This window comes from Acanthisitta chloris, unplaced genomic scaffold, assembly GCF_000695815.1.
Source record: "Acanthisitta chloris isolate BGI_N310 unplaced genomic scaffold, ASM69581v1 scaffold10673, whole genome shotgun sequence".
In the NCBI taxonomy this organism is placed as follows: domain Eukaryota; kingdom Metazoa; phylum Chordata; class Aves; order Passeriformes; family Acanthisittidae; genus Acanthisitta; species Acanthisitta chloris.
In genome coordinates this window covers 1-14,426 of record NW_008664285.1, presented here as the reverse complement: position 1 = coordinate 14,426, position 14,426 = coordinate 1, and the positions used below count along the sequence as shown (strand labels likewise).

The following is a 14,426-nucleotide window of genomic DNA, read 5'->3' as shown; positions in this document are numbered from 1 at the left end:
GCAAGGTCGGGGCTCGGGTCGAAGGCTCCCCCGGCACCCTGTAGCCGAGCAGGGTTGAAAGGGAACCCTTCCCTTTCAGCCTTCGGCTCCTCCCGGCTTCCCTTCCAGCGCGGGATGCCCATCCTCCCGCTCCTTCCCCTGCCTCCCCCCTGCTCTGCTGATAGTTGATGGATCCTTTGGCTTTCTTTTCCTGTGTGTTTTAGATGCCAAATGGGAGGCAATAACTGGCCAGATTCAGGAAGCTGTGGGAGCCTATGAGCCGTGTGTAAAGGAGAATTGCAGCTGCCACCAAAGGTGAGAGATTGGTTTCCTTTTCGCCGCGCACGGCTCTCTGCGCATACTTGTGGCAGCACTGGTGGTTGGGGATTAGCTAGGGAATGTTTGGGCTTTAAGGTGTCAGATCTGCAGCTGTGGAGCTGGTCACACTCCTTGGTGTGCTCTGTGATTGAACACACCCTATGTTGGCATTTCATATATGATCATGCAATAAACCGTACAGTGACACTTCTGTCTTAACAATCCACTTTTACCTTCTCTCTCCATGCCATGTTCCTAACAATAAACCATATGCATAGCCAGCAACACTTCTGTCTTAATCCTCTTTTACCTTCTCTCTCCATGCCATGTTGCTAACAATAAACCATAGGTATAGCCAGTGACATTTTCTGTCTTAACAATCCACTTCTGCCTTCTCCCTCAGTGCCATGTTGCTAACAAATCTTTCTCATGGGCTTTTACAAGTGGAAGAAATCAAGTCCGTGCAAAATATTCTGAATAGCTAGATTAAGAAGGATTGTTACAGAGCAGATTCATTTGGTGTGATGGCATGCTGTACTTTTTAGCACTCTTTCTGGGGAGTTTAGGCTACTGCTTGTGAGTATGGAGTGATGGTGGATATTTAACTACCTGACTTGAATGTGACCAAAGTGTGATCCAAGAGAAGCTCATTCAAGAAGATGCAAGTCCTGTTTGGGTTTTCTTTGATAACCATAGAGCATTATGCATAATGCCAGCACTCTGACTTGAAATGCTGGTCTAATCTTCCTACAGTGAACTTAATGTAGAGAGATAGAGGCTTATATGTGACGCAAGACTAGTGTAGGCAGTGCAAGCACTGGCTGTCTTATAGACATAGCCAAACCAAATTTCCTTTCTGCTCACACTGATAGAGCTGAACTGCAGCATAGTGAACATTACAGATGCATAGGTCATCATTGCCATATGGGCAGGGCTTATAGGACTAGGGTTTTCATGCCTTTAAGCAGCACTTTTATTTAAAGGAGAAGAGGGAATTTAGGAGAGAGTCACAACATTCTTCTGCCTTTAGGATTAGGATTTCAGGTGCAGAAACACAGATGCCCAACTTTAAGACTTCTGTTTAAAAGTACCAGATGTGCTTACTCATTTGGGGAGTGAGATTGAGTGCTGTATTGGTTTCTAAAATCAGATGATTCATATTAAGCAACTGTTTGTACACTCTGTTTGGAGTTTTTGATCTTCATTACTCTTGAAATATTGATGAGAAAAAGTCTCTTCTAGTTGAGCCTTCCAGTCTTTTTCATAAGTTCCAATTCAACTACAGCCTAAAGACATCTCCTAATCTTTAAACACACACTCCACCAGCTCCTGCCCACCTTCCCAGGAGGCTACAACCTCCAAATCTGCTTCAGAACATCACAGTCAATAGTGACATGAAGTTAGGATTACTGTGGATCTTGAAACCTAGTTTTCACCAAGGCAGTAGTTCATTCAGGGAGCATTCCTCTAGTGATGGGCACTACAGAAGAATCCAGGAAGATATTACAGCTGTGTGACACTTAAGAAACTCAGTTCACTTTGATAGCTAATTTGGAGGTATATAAGCATGCAGGAGAACGCTGAAAGCTGAAATGTTGAAAGTTACTTTTCCATATGTAACAAATTCTACTTATGTCAGTGGCCAAGGACTGAAGGTCCTAACTTGGTCATTGCTAGCTTTCTGTTGTCACTTTTAGGCTACAATGACAAGGATGTGCCATGACACTGCAACTCTCTTCCTGTTCTCAAGCTCAGTCCATTTGCATCCCTGCCAGACTGCTCATGCTGTGGTCAGGCCATGTGCACAGTGGCAATTCTTGACATAGTTTTACTGTTCTCCACCCAATTATGAAGTAGCAGGGTCCTAGAGGTTGGAGGGGACCTCTTCAGATCATCAAGTCCAATTCCTCCATCCAAACAGGGTTGCCAGGACTGTATTGAGTCACGTTTTGAATATCTCAAAGAACAGAAACTCCACAGCCTCTCTGGGCAAGCTGTGCCAGTGTTTGAGCACCCGCACAGTGGGATCACCCTGATAGTGTGGTCTTAAAATGAAACATTGGTGCAGTGTCTACCAAACAGTAGGGAGGATGTCTCCATGGCTGTTATAATCTGACAGTGTTCATTAAATGCTCTAAGCAGTTACATCTGAGGACCTTTAGGCTGAATTTATATAAACTGCATCCTCCTTCTGTATTTTCTTATATTCATTAGGTTTGTGTTTCCATACAGTGAGTTCCTGGAGCTCACTGGTGATGTGAAGAAGTCACAGAACGGGTGCTACATATGCCTGTTCTCCTGGGCCAGCTTTCACTGCTCCCAGCATTATGGGGTGATGCTGTTTCTTGCAACTAGAGTCTTAGCTGCTTTTTTAATGTCTAAGTAGCATGACATTGAGTGAGGAGTTTGGTCTTGGTGTGGTCCATCTTTCATGGAAGGCCAGAGCACAAGTTTTGCAGGCAAAGTGAGCTGAAGGTTTTTACCCAAAACATTCCAGGGTATATCAGGTCCTTTTGTGGCAGAGTAACGAGAGTTGTCCTATGCTGGGCCAATAGCACATAGTCAAAGTGTGAGGCTTGGACCTTTGAGTCTCTGAGGAACTTCCAGGTGACTTAAATTCTGTTACACCAGAGCTCCTGGAAGCTACATGGAGCTTGTTTTAGCTAGAAGTTTGTTCTGCATACTGCAATAATAGTAGTAGTGCATAGTATCCTCCCTGTGGTCCGTAATAATGGCTGATGGTTTTGTTTCAGTGTCTGGAAGCAGGACCTGGCTCCTTTTCAAGGTGGAATTTCTAAGGAGACAATATCCGATGTGGTGAGCCGGAAGCTCGGGACACACTACCAAATCATTAAACATAAACTGTACCGTGAGCAGGATTGTTTGTTCCCTGCAAGGTAAGAGCTGTGCAGATCTCATCTGCCTAGCTGGGACTAGAGGAGTACTTCCAACACTGCCACGTTGAAAGCCATTGAGCACAATATTTCAGGTGTCTGATTCCTTATCAGAGCTGGAGCCTAGAAAATTTCCTATGAGGCTTAAATGTAGCAAGAGTAAAGTGCCACTGTTGCACTTGAGTGTACAAAGGGTTGGTTGGTTGTGGGATCGCAGAGGAAGCTGTGGATCAGGCCAGATGTAACAGGATGGGTTGCCTCGTTGATGTCTATACTGTGTTGGAGCATAGAAGTTGCTGTAGGCAGTTCCCAGCCTGCACCATAGTATGGCTCAGGCTCACCATCTCTTCTGCTCCTGTCCAGAGAGGAAGGCCTGCAAAAGACTGCAGGATTCTGCCGCCTTCTTACAACTCTTTGCTGTATGTCATTTCTCCACAGATGCAGTGGAGTTGAGCACTTCATTCTAGGGATCATCAACCACCTCCCTGACATGGAAATGGTGATCAACGTGCGAGACTACCCCCAGGTTCCCAAGTGGATGAAACCCATTATCCCAGTCTTCTCCTTCAGTAAGGTGCGCACACCTTTAAAAGCTGAGCATTTCTGAGACAGGCATGTCCTCCTTTCTTTTGGGAATGTAATTTGGAGGATGGTTCGCCACAGCTTTTCTGTGCATCAGAACCCTTTATTCTCTTTTGCCCTTCATTTCCTTTTGCTTCCAGTTTTCTGGCAGACAGACTTGCAGATCGATTCGATAGATCAGTTTTTTCCCCCTCATTAGCTCCTCTTCCAGGTCAAAAAGTGTACCTCTGCCACAGTGGAGTGATGCACAGCTGGATGGGATATGTGCCAGCATTGCTGTCATTTGCTCCAATACCACTGTTAAATTGTTTTATCAGCATTATTAAGGATTTTTGATCACATCAGCTGTCATACAGTTAATCTCATTTAATGCAAATATTTTAGTCCTTTTTTTGGCACTACAGATAAGTGTTTCTTACTTTCTCTTCTGTAATATTGCCATCTCCTGGGAACCCTTTTCGTTTACATTCCCCCAAGCCTCTTCTTCCTGTGCATGGACAAACCCATTCCTCAGCCCCATGACATATGTCATGTGCACTAACAACTCCTAACTACCTTGGTAGTCTTGGGCTCTTTCCAGTATCTCCAAGTGACAGATAAATGGATAATTATGTAGGAAGTTGATTACTAGTGCAAGGAAGTTGCCTATAGTCTGATTTTGTGGAAGGGTTTAGTCTTACCTAAGTCCTTCTCTTCCCTCCGATAATATATGGGAATTTAAGCAACCAAATAGGAGTGAGCAACTGCAATTCTTACATGACCTGGATATTTGCTGCAGTGAATTGTCAAATGATCTCTAGGAAAGCTGGAATGAGCTGAAGTGTTGGAAACCTAAATGTCAAAGTGTCTGTAAGTGCCTCTAACACTGAGGGGATAATGATGCCTCTTGACTTATCATCAGTTGAAAACATTTGTAGCTACACATAGGCACAAGTCATTAGAAAGGTGAGTGATTGGAGCTCACGTCTTCTGCTGTTTACTAATCACTACATCATGGACCTCTTTTGTTATTTTCTACATGAAAGTCCCATGTTGTCATGCAGCAAAACAAAGCCTTTTTAAAAACACTGAAGCATTTCAATTTCAAGTTGTTTTCATGTGAATCCCCCAGGGAGGTCATGGAGTCTCCCTCTCTGGAGACATTCAAAACCCACCTGGATGTGTTCCTGTGTCACCTGCTCTAGGTGACCCTGTCTTGGTAGAGGAAGTTGGACTAGATGATCTCCAGAGATCCCTTCCAACCCTAAGTATTCTGTGATTCTGTAACCCCAGCAACACTATGGTGACCACAAAGCTCTGGTGGCTGCTTGTAGAAGCATAACGGAGAAAGCTCCCAGAAGGAACACTTGTTACTGGTGGGCTCAGTCAGCAAACTGAAGTAGATGTTACTCTTATTCTTGCATTACTCTCCTTTTTCTTAAGACATCTGAATACAATGATATCATGTATCCTGCCTGGACATTTTGGGAAGGAGGACCAGCTGTTTGGCCGATTTACCCAACAGGTTTAGGGCGCTGGGACCTCATGAGAGAGGACCTCAGGAGGTATGTTTTAGAAATGGTTATGTGTGGGGGGAGGTTTCATGGAAGACAAACTCACAGTAAAAGCCACCAAGCATTGGGCAGCACTGTGTCGGTGTTGATGTCTAAGACAGTAGGTCTCTTGGCCTATGATCTGTCCCACTGCCTCACATTAACTACCTACAGCCTATCTGCTGTATGAGAATTCTCCATGGAAACCTTGGGTGATGTAGCTAGAAGTTCTAATTAGCTTCTCCGTTTGCAACCCTTTAGTAAGGAATGCAGAGGACAAACTATGCACATTCTTCATGCTGCCATGGCCAGATTGCTGTCATTTTTGGTGAGAGAGGGTTTGTCAATAAAGTAGCAGTTATCTTTTGCCTGCAGAAATGTCCCCTGACACGTAGAAATATTTTCCTTTCTTCCCAACTACTTCTCTAGGAGCTGTGGTGTTTTTTTCACTGCAGGGATGATCCAGGATGTTTGTATAAGCTTCTAGTAGGCTAAAGGAAAGCCGCCTTTATATCTCCTTTTACTTGAGTATGATTGTGCAATCGAGAAACCTGGAATCATTCCCAAGAATCAAGAGTCACTACTGGGCTGAGAGTAAAACAGAAGATGTTTCTGATTGAGAGTCCTCTTTTTGGCAGGATCTTTGGCTATTAGCAGAGTAAGGGGCTGTTTCCCAAGGAGAGTCACAAACCAAGTGTGCAACAGTGAGTGAACATAGAAACACCATAAGAAAAAACACCTCAATGTCAATTACTTGACACCAGAACACAAGGATGAGTGTTTCCCTCTTCAAAATCTGAAGATCTATGGGACTAATAGCTGAAGCTCAATGTAATGTAATATAATGGAGGTTCAAAGCATCATCCTTGCTTTCTCAGTGTGTCCCACTTGTGTCATGGGGTTATAAGCAGATGCAAAGCTTGACCTGTGCAGGTAGATCAATTTGGGGATCAGAACCTACATGTCCTGCCATGTGCAACAGAAAAGTATGGCAGAGAGTGAAGGAGGCAGGTGAGTGCACTGGCAGAAATAAAACATGTGCACAGCTATTTTGAAAGACTTGCTTAGGTTAAAAATGAAAGTGATTTGGGAAAACAATGAGCTCCTGTGTTTTAACTGCAAAACACTAGGTGGGTTTTTTGTTTGTTGATTGGTAGTTTTGTTTTTTAATGGCAAATGACTGGTTAAAAACTAGTCATTTTTCACTGCCCATATTCAGTGAAGTACAGCAAAATAAAGCCATAACACAAAAAGTGGATTTAATTTTAGGTAGATTTTAATACTCGTTGAGGTTTAGTGAGGAGGTTGTGTGTAATTCATTGTTTTTACTGAAAAGTAGCCTGTATCATGTTGCCTTAAACACAATATTCACAGCAAAACCTGTTTAATTGGACCTGGCTGAGAGTTTTTTCTGCTCTAATGAAGAAAGCGATTTCCATCAAAAATGAAGAATTGTAAAAGGAAATCATGCTGTGAAAGTTGATGAGAGTGCTGTTTCATGGTTATATTAAATCATTTATTGCCATGTATAAACAATATTTTCAGATCTGCAGAAAAATGGCCATGGAAGAAAAAAATCTCTAAAGGATATTTCCGAGGATCCAGGTGAGCCTATTTTCCTGTAACAGAACAGTCTGCCAACATAGGCTGTGACAGTGTCTGTATGCAGAAATTTCTGTATGTCCCAAGTCCTAATGAAGTGTAACCCAGAGTGTGTTTTTCAAAAGTAAGGAATGTGAGACACATTGTACAGCAGCATTGCACCATTAGTGATTCTCCTTAAGAATTGCCATTGTCAACTAGTTTGTGGTAGTAAGTCTAACACTGGAAACAGAAGCTGTGATGAATTTGCCACATTATTTCTTAATGAGTAAAACTGTCACACCAGGAGCCTGCTTGTTTTGTTCTGTGAAGGGAACTGCAGGTGCTTGATACAAATTTAAAGATTTGATATTGATGTGCACGCTTCCTGCCCGTGTGAATACTTCATTTGCTGTTTAAGTGCTCAACACTGAAGGAAAAATGTTCTGGCCTTAAGTTACCTCAGTGGTGGGGGATGAGAGTAGATTACTTTTGCCCTCTCCCCAGTGACAGTCTGAAACAACATGAAACCTGGTACTCTGTTTCTCTCCCATCCCCAGTAGGGAAGGATTTGCTGTCTTACCAGGTAGGCTCAGGAGATGCAGGCTCAGGAGATGGAGGAGTGAGTCTCAGGGGTGTCATAACCTTTTTTTATCAGCAGGGTTTTAAATCCGTGTCAGAGGGATCCGCACAGAAGATGCTTAGCATCTCTTACCTCTCTCTGACTAAGGAGAGAGTTAAAGCATTTGGCACCCATCAAGATAAAGCCTGGAGGAAGCAACACCTCTGATGATTTGTCCTGGGAATTATTTAAATAATGCTATCAAATACTTAGTAATTGAAATAAAGAAACGTCATCAAATGATTTTGGTACACATAACTCATTCTTTTCTGCTAATAAACCCTTGGACAAAAATACACTTTGTGGTAGGCATTTAGTAATGTTTTGGGGCACACAGGGAAGTCGTCCTCATAAAAAAGCAGGACCTTGAGTCATCTACTTTGTTAGCTGTGTCAAGTCATGTGGATTGGCAATTACTGTTAGTATTTCTTCTTCAGAACGAGCCCTGAGAGAGATCCCCTCATCCTGCTGTCCCGAGAAGACCCAGAACTGGTTGACGCTGAGTACACTAAAAACCAGGCTTGGAAATCTGAAAAGGTGTGTGGATGTTGTCTGCCTTCTGAGTGTGAAGGCCAGAAATGGTCACATTGCGAGGCAGCTTTGATGAGTGAGAAACACCTTGTTGGAGAGTTATGGGGATCCTCTGTGGGGAGGCTTATAGTTCCCTTGATGGCTGCACCTCTCTGATGGATGAAAGAAAGGAGTCTCTAGAGCCTGGCAGGCTAAACATTTTTGTTCCTTCTATGCTTATTACTCAAGGAAACCAACACACATAAGAAGATGAATCTCTGCCAATCCTCTCCTCTCTCATAACAACAAAATTGGCCAACTCTTCTCCTATCTCTGAGCTGCCTCTGTGGTGTTGTCAGTATTTTTAAACCTTTTTCTGTGTTCTCCATTTCTTGATCTTGTTGTGGATAACTTGCTGATAACTGTTGCTGATAACTTTTTAGTTCCATACTTAGTCTACAGTCCAGCTCTCCCCAGACAGTCTTGGCTAATCCGGCTACACTTGGCTTCACACAGTCCATTGTCCCAAGCTGTTTTCCACTCTGTCGCTGCCAACTAAACATTATCATTTAATGTGTTTGTGCTGGCATTCACTTACAGGCAGTGTGTAATTTACTGAACTTTTTTGCTTGTTTGAAGGGCTGGGAGTACTTTGTAATCCTTCTAAAAGGCCACCAGAGAAGGTTTTCTTAGAAGTGGGAATGGAGGCTTTTGACATGTCACCTTTGTTTCTAACTGAGAAGGAAAACAAATAAAATCACCATTTAAAGCTTACTGAATATTTTTTAATTCTGTTTATTTTAAGGACACCTTAGGAAAACCTCCTGCAAAGGAAATTCCACTGGTTGATCACTGCAAATACAAGTAAGAGTTTTGATTAGTAAAGCTGTTCAAGGGCTGTGGGTTATTTTTTTTCCTTATATGGTGTAGGGTCTCATTTTATTTTCAGGTCTAATTCCAGCAACCAGCTCCATGCAGTCTGAGAGCAGATATAAGACAGTTGAAAGTCTGGGAGCTTAGCATGGTATCTTTCAGTGTCAGTTTTCCCCCATCAGGTCAGGAGAAATAAAGTGCTTTGAGAAAGTAAAGGTCTTAGATCACTAATAAACACAGATCAATTTTTCCTTAATCAAAAAGATTTTTCTATCAATTTTTCTTTATATTCCTGTACTAAGTGGTGTGTTGAAAATTATTTTTCAGTGCTACCGTGATAGCTTTACTGTCTTCAAAGATGTAAGGAACTAGGGAATTATGTCTTCATATGCATATTTGGGCAAGTGCTGCCACTGGATGTATATAGTAAAAGGAAGAACCTGAAATCTGATTGCACAGATATAGTATTGATTCATACTTTGTATGCTTTTTGGGAGAATGTGGGTTTGATTTGCAAAGGTTTTTATTTTTTAGTTACTTCAGTGAGGGTTTTCAGTGGAATACTCTTGCAGGTTTCTATGTAAGATATAAACTCTCAGTGTGCATGCACTTGTGTGTCTGATGTTTTGCTTTTTCTTTTGCTAGTTGTGATTCTGCCAGCTAGAACCTGCTGATACAAGAGCTCAGTCATTTGGCTGGATCTGGGTTTTTGTGCAAATGTGATTGACTTGTCTCATTTTGTATTTCACTAGGCTGTTGCCCAGATTTCTCCCTTCTGTTACACATAGACTGCCCAACTCTGATGCCTCTTCAGCTCATCATACAGTGCAGGCTGAGACATTCTCACACACTTTCGTGGTAGCCCAGGGGCTGGTAGGGTCAACACAAGCTTCTGTCTGCTTCCTTCAGTGTAGGTGCTACAGCAGGCTGGCGGAGAGCAGCACTCACTGACTTGGCTGAGATCAGGGATGGTGGAAGCTGTGTCTGGAATTGGACAGAGGCATTTCCTAGCTTCCAGACGACTGTTCTTGTTACATTTCTCATGTATTTGTTGAGTTCCTGATATAACGAGCTCCTCATCCCTGTCTTGAGCTCCTTGGCTGCAAAATAATTTCAAATTTACTCCTTTTCATTTACTGCTGAACTAAGTTTAGCTGTAATTCCCATTTCACCCAAAATATATATAATATATAATCCCCATCTTTACTCAAAATAGCTTCATTAAAGGAGGAACTCCCTTCCCCCAGCCCCAAATGTTTGACTTCAAAGATTAGTTATATGTACTGAGGAGTTTTTACCAGTAGAAAAAAAACGGCTTTCCATATAATTGGAGAAATGTGGGTTTGAAAAAGAAAACAAGTAAGCAAACAAACATCCCTCTGAGATATCATTTGCTAAGAGAAATCCCCCCTCTCAGTCAAGCCCACTTTACTAACTTGGCAGAAAATACTGAAAACAAAATCGTGGATTCTTTGTTATCTGCAAAGTCCATCTGTTGTGTGCTAGCCTAGTTAACCTCCTAGGGTTGCATTCCCAAGTTAATATGAGACATTTACATTCAGATTAAAGCAGAGGAAAAAATAACCTGAGATAGATTTGGCAAAGCAGAACAATGAACAGAAGAGCTCATTGCAAGACAAGAGAGAACTGGGGAAAATTTCCTTGTGGTAACAGAGTCATGGGATCTGCATCCACCTTGTGACCTTCCATGACTTGTTGGCAGTTGTCCTTGAGGCCTCCTTGTCGCAGTCAGGTGCCTTAGTCAGAGGTGATCACATTTTTGACAGACAGCAGAAACTCACCTAGCACATCCTTAACTTCAGCCCACCTTTCCTGTAAGAAGCTTCAAATGAAGACTTTGCCTTTGTTTCAGTGCGGGGTGTGTAGCTCAGCGTGAGGGAGGTCCCCCCAGATGCTCCCTCTGAGGGAGGGTTCACTGCTCCTTGGAGAACATTTCCTCACAAAATGCCAAGTGTAACCAGGTCTCTCTCTTTGCTTAACCCTTTAAAGGTACCTGTTTAATTTCCGTGGAGTGGCTGCCAGTTTCCGGCTGAAACACCTTTTCTTATGTGGTTCACTTGTCTTTCATGTTGGAGAAGAGTGGCTGGAGTTCTTCTACCCACAGTTGAAGCCTTGGGTCCACTACATCCCAGTTCGATCAGACCTCTCCAATGTCAGGTGTGAGACCCGAGGTGTGCTCAGCAGAGCACTGTGTGCCACGGGAAAGCTTTTGGGAAGGCAGTTTGGTTTGTATTACACTAACAAATGCCTCCACCCCCAGGCATCAGGCAAAGGCTCTTGGAGATCACATTTCTTTCTCTTTATCACTGCCCCCAAAGAATCCTTTGCTCATATTCCTTGGGGAGTACAGTTTCACTGCCCTCTGTAGCTCTGTCACTCTCACTGAAATCAGCAGGCACTAGACACTTACATTTGCAGGTGGGCCCTGCAGCACAGATAGGGGAAGAGAGAAACTTATCAGTGGGCCAAAAATATGTTAACTCCCAGATTTCAAGGTGCTGTCCAGAACTGGTGTGGAACAATCAAGAAGGGCAAGTTTCTTCTGTGCTCTGAGACAAGCAGCACCAGTCCCTCACTCAGTTGTAGACTCTTAACCTCATCCTCCCCAACAGTGTAGCTAAGATTCTGTGTCATCCACTGAGCCAGTTGTTTCATAGCTTTTCTCTGGTCTTCATTTTAGGGAGCTGCTGCAGTTTGTAAAGGAAAATGATGCAATAGCACAAGAAATTTCAGAGAGGTAAGTAGTGTGTCCTTCCTGGCTATCAGACAGTCATCACAGAATCAATCAGGTTGGAAAAGACTTCTGAGATCGAGTCCAACCTGTGACCTAACATCATCATGTCAACTAGACACGTGACACATCCAGTCTCTCCTTAAACACCTTCAGGGATGGTGACTCCACCACCTCCCTGGGCAGTCCATTTTAGTGTCTAATCACCCCTTCTGTGAAGAAGTTCCTCCTAATGTCTAACCTAAGCTTCCCCCTGCACAGCTTGAGACTATATGTTTTCATCCTGTCACTTGTTACCTGGGAGAAGAGACTGCCCCCCACCTGGCTACAGCCTCCTTTCAGATAGTGAATGATAAGGTCTCCCTTGAGCCTTCTCTTCTCCAGGCTAAATAACCCCAGTTCTGTCAGCCTCTCCTCATCGGACTTGTGTTCCAGAACATTCCCCAGCTTCCTTGCCCTTCTCTGGACAAGCTCCAGCACCTCAGTATCCTTGAAGTGAGGGACCCAGAACTGGACACAGCACTCAAGGTGTGGCCTCACCAGTGCCGAGTACAGGGGGACAATCAATTCCCATGTCTTGCTGGTCACTGTATTTCTGTGCCATTGGACTTCTTGGCCACCTGGGCACAATGCTGGCTCGTGTTCAGCTGCTGTCTGCCAGCACCCCCAGGTCCTTGTGCATGGCTCTGCTTTCCAACCAAAAGCATCTTCTTCTAATGCATTTTCTTAGGCAGCTTTTGCAGGGTTTGCCCATCAAAGACAACCTAGTATTAGTAGGGTGCACTATTCCTGATCTAGTGCAGTAACAGCAGGAGGGCTGGAACACTCATAACAAGCAGGGGGAACCAGAGAACAAGATTCTGTGCTTTGGTCTTTGGTTCAGATGTGACCCATGTCAGGAACCCCGTGGAATGCTGTCAGAGGTTGGGAGCTTTCGTCTCAGTGTGAGATGAGCTGACCCCTGGGAGCTGTGTCTGCTCTGCAGGCATTATCCATCCAGGCTGGCAGCGACTGGCTTTGGATGCCGCATGCATCAGTGCTGCTCAGGCTGTATCTGATAAGTGAAATCTGATATTTATCATCCCAGATAACAAATACCATCTTGAGGATAACAAAAGCACTGCAACCGTCAGAGCTGTGAGCGTGAATGAAAATTGGGAAATCAAAATAGATGGTACAGAGCAGTGTGTGTTGTCTCTCATTTGAAACAGAAGAGTGAAAGCTGATGTACATCCAAAACAAACCCAAAGACTCTTGCAGGAACTGGGAAACAGTTCTGACTGTGTCTTGTGTGTCTCTAGGGGACGTAAGTTCATCACCGAGCACTTGCAGATGGAGGATGTTTCTTGCTACTGGGAACATCTCCTGTCTGAATATTCCCAAGCCTTGACTTACAAAGTGAAAAGGAGGAAGAACTACAGTGAGATCACTTCTGAATGGCTGAAAACAGAACTGTAGACTTCTCTGTTTTTTTCTTCAGCTCAAACTGATCTCTGTGGAAATCTGAAAATCAGTGTTAACTTCTTTCTTGCTCTCTCAGACTTTTATACTAGAACTATGGGGAACAGCAGTAGGCAGACTGTGACATTGCTCCCAGGCAGTGGGACCTGGCTCTACTGTCTCCATAAGGATGTTAAATAGAACATTGGATCATGGCCATTTAATGGGGTGGTTAGTTATGCCCAGAGGAGGGTTGTTAGTATGTGGGACTTTGTTACTACTTGCCTCAGAATGATCCTAAAGGCCATTCAGTCGATGAGAAGCCTTGCTGTTAATTTTACTGGAGGTTTTACCAAGTGCTGTGTACTCATGGGCAAGGCACACATACTGTGAGCTGCACTCAGCTGGGACACACATGCCCCTTCTTTTGGCTACTGTTTTCTCATTATGTGATAGCACTTGGGATATTCAGTGTTCTCTGACAGAAGTAGGGACTGGAATTTGGGGGTAATCATTTTTTGGATAGCTTAAGAGCTTTATGTTGAGTTTTAGAGGCTGTTGTGCCATTGAAAGAGTTAAACTATCTACCTCATAGGGGAGCAGCAGGTGATAGTGGTGTTGCCACAGTACTCACCCTGAGGGCAGCTGGGGTAGAGATGGTTTGTTCTTCAACAGAGGAGCTATGTGTCCACACAGCCCTGCAGAACTGAGCCCCTGTTAATACACTCTCACCAGATGGGATCCTCAGGACCCCAGAGAAAATATTGGCAGAGGTAGATTCAGCTCTTTTTTTCCCAGAAGTTTACAGGGTCTCTGCTCTCATCCCCTGCTGCAATCAGCAGAATCCTGTTTCCATGGCTGGTGCCTGGGTTATCCCAGCCTGCAGAGGAAACAGATTGGGGCATTAAAGTAACCTGGATTCTGAGGGCAAGGACTGTGCAAGAGTGGAAAGGGGTTTCTGGTTTTCTGTTTTTAAGTCAACAGGGAGACAGCAGTCTGAGAAACTGAAACAGCTCTGTGTGGTATTTTTAACCCATTTGTAAGGAAGTGCTTTTTGGAATAAAACAAACAAAAACGAAGTTTTGTTGGATGTGTTGTTGCTTCATCAGAACTGTGATAAAAGATCTGGATAACCCCCAGCTGCTCCTCCAAAGACAGTGGAGCCTGTCCCCATCCTTTCTCTGCCACAGGGATAATCAAGGTTTCGCCACTTGCAGTCGCAGTGGCTGAAAACTTCCCCTGGCCACGCGGATGGGTATTTTCGCTCCCATTCCTTTTGTCCTGCGCTGCCAAACCAGACCCGGCAAAGGAAAGCAGGAGGCTCCGCGGGTGCTTGTGCCGAG

The 14,426-nt window shown here is 43.8% G+C and overlaps 1 protein-coding gene across 1 annotated transcript; it reads left to right on the top strand.

Annotated features, from left to right (window-relative positions):
• Nucleotides 1-203: 203 nt before the first annotated feature.
• POGLUT1 (protein O-glucosyltransferase 1) lies at nt 204-13,340 on the top strand (the record flags this gene model as incomplete). The annotated part of the gene is made up of 10 exons (XM_009071287.1): nt 204-294; nt 3,051-3,194; nt 3,630-3,765; nt 5,196-5,317; nt 6,851-6,910; nt 7,946-8,045; nt 8,824-8,882; nt 10,902-11,069; nt 11,593-11,649; nt 12,945-13,340. Coding segments are annotated over 10 exons (1,094 nt in total), but the record flags the coding sequence as incomplete, so codon positions are not given.
• Between the last annotated feature and the right edge of the window lie 1,086 nt (nt 13,341-14,426).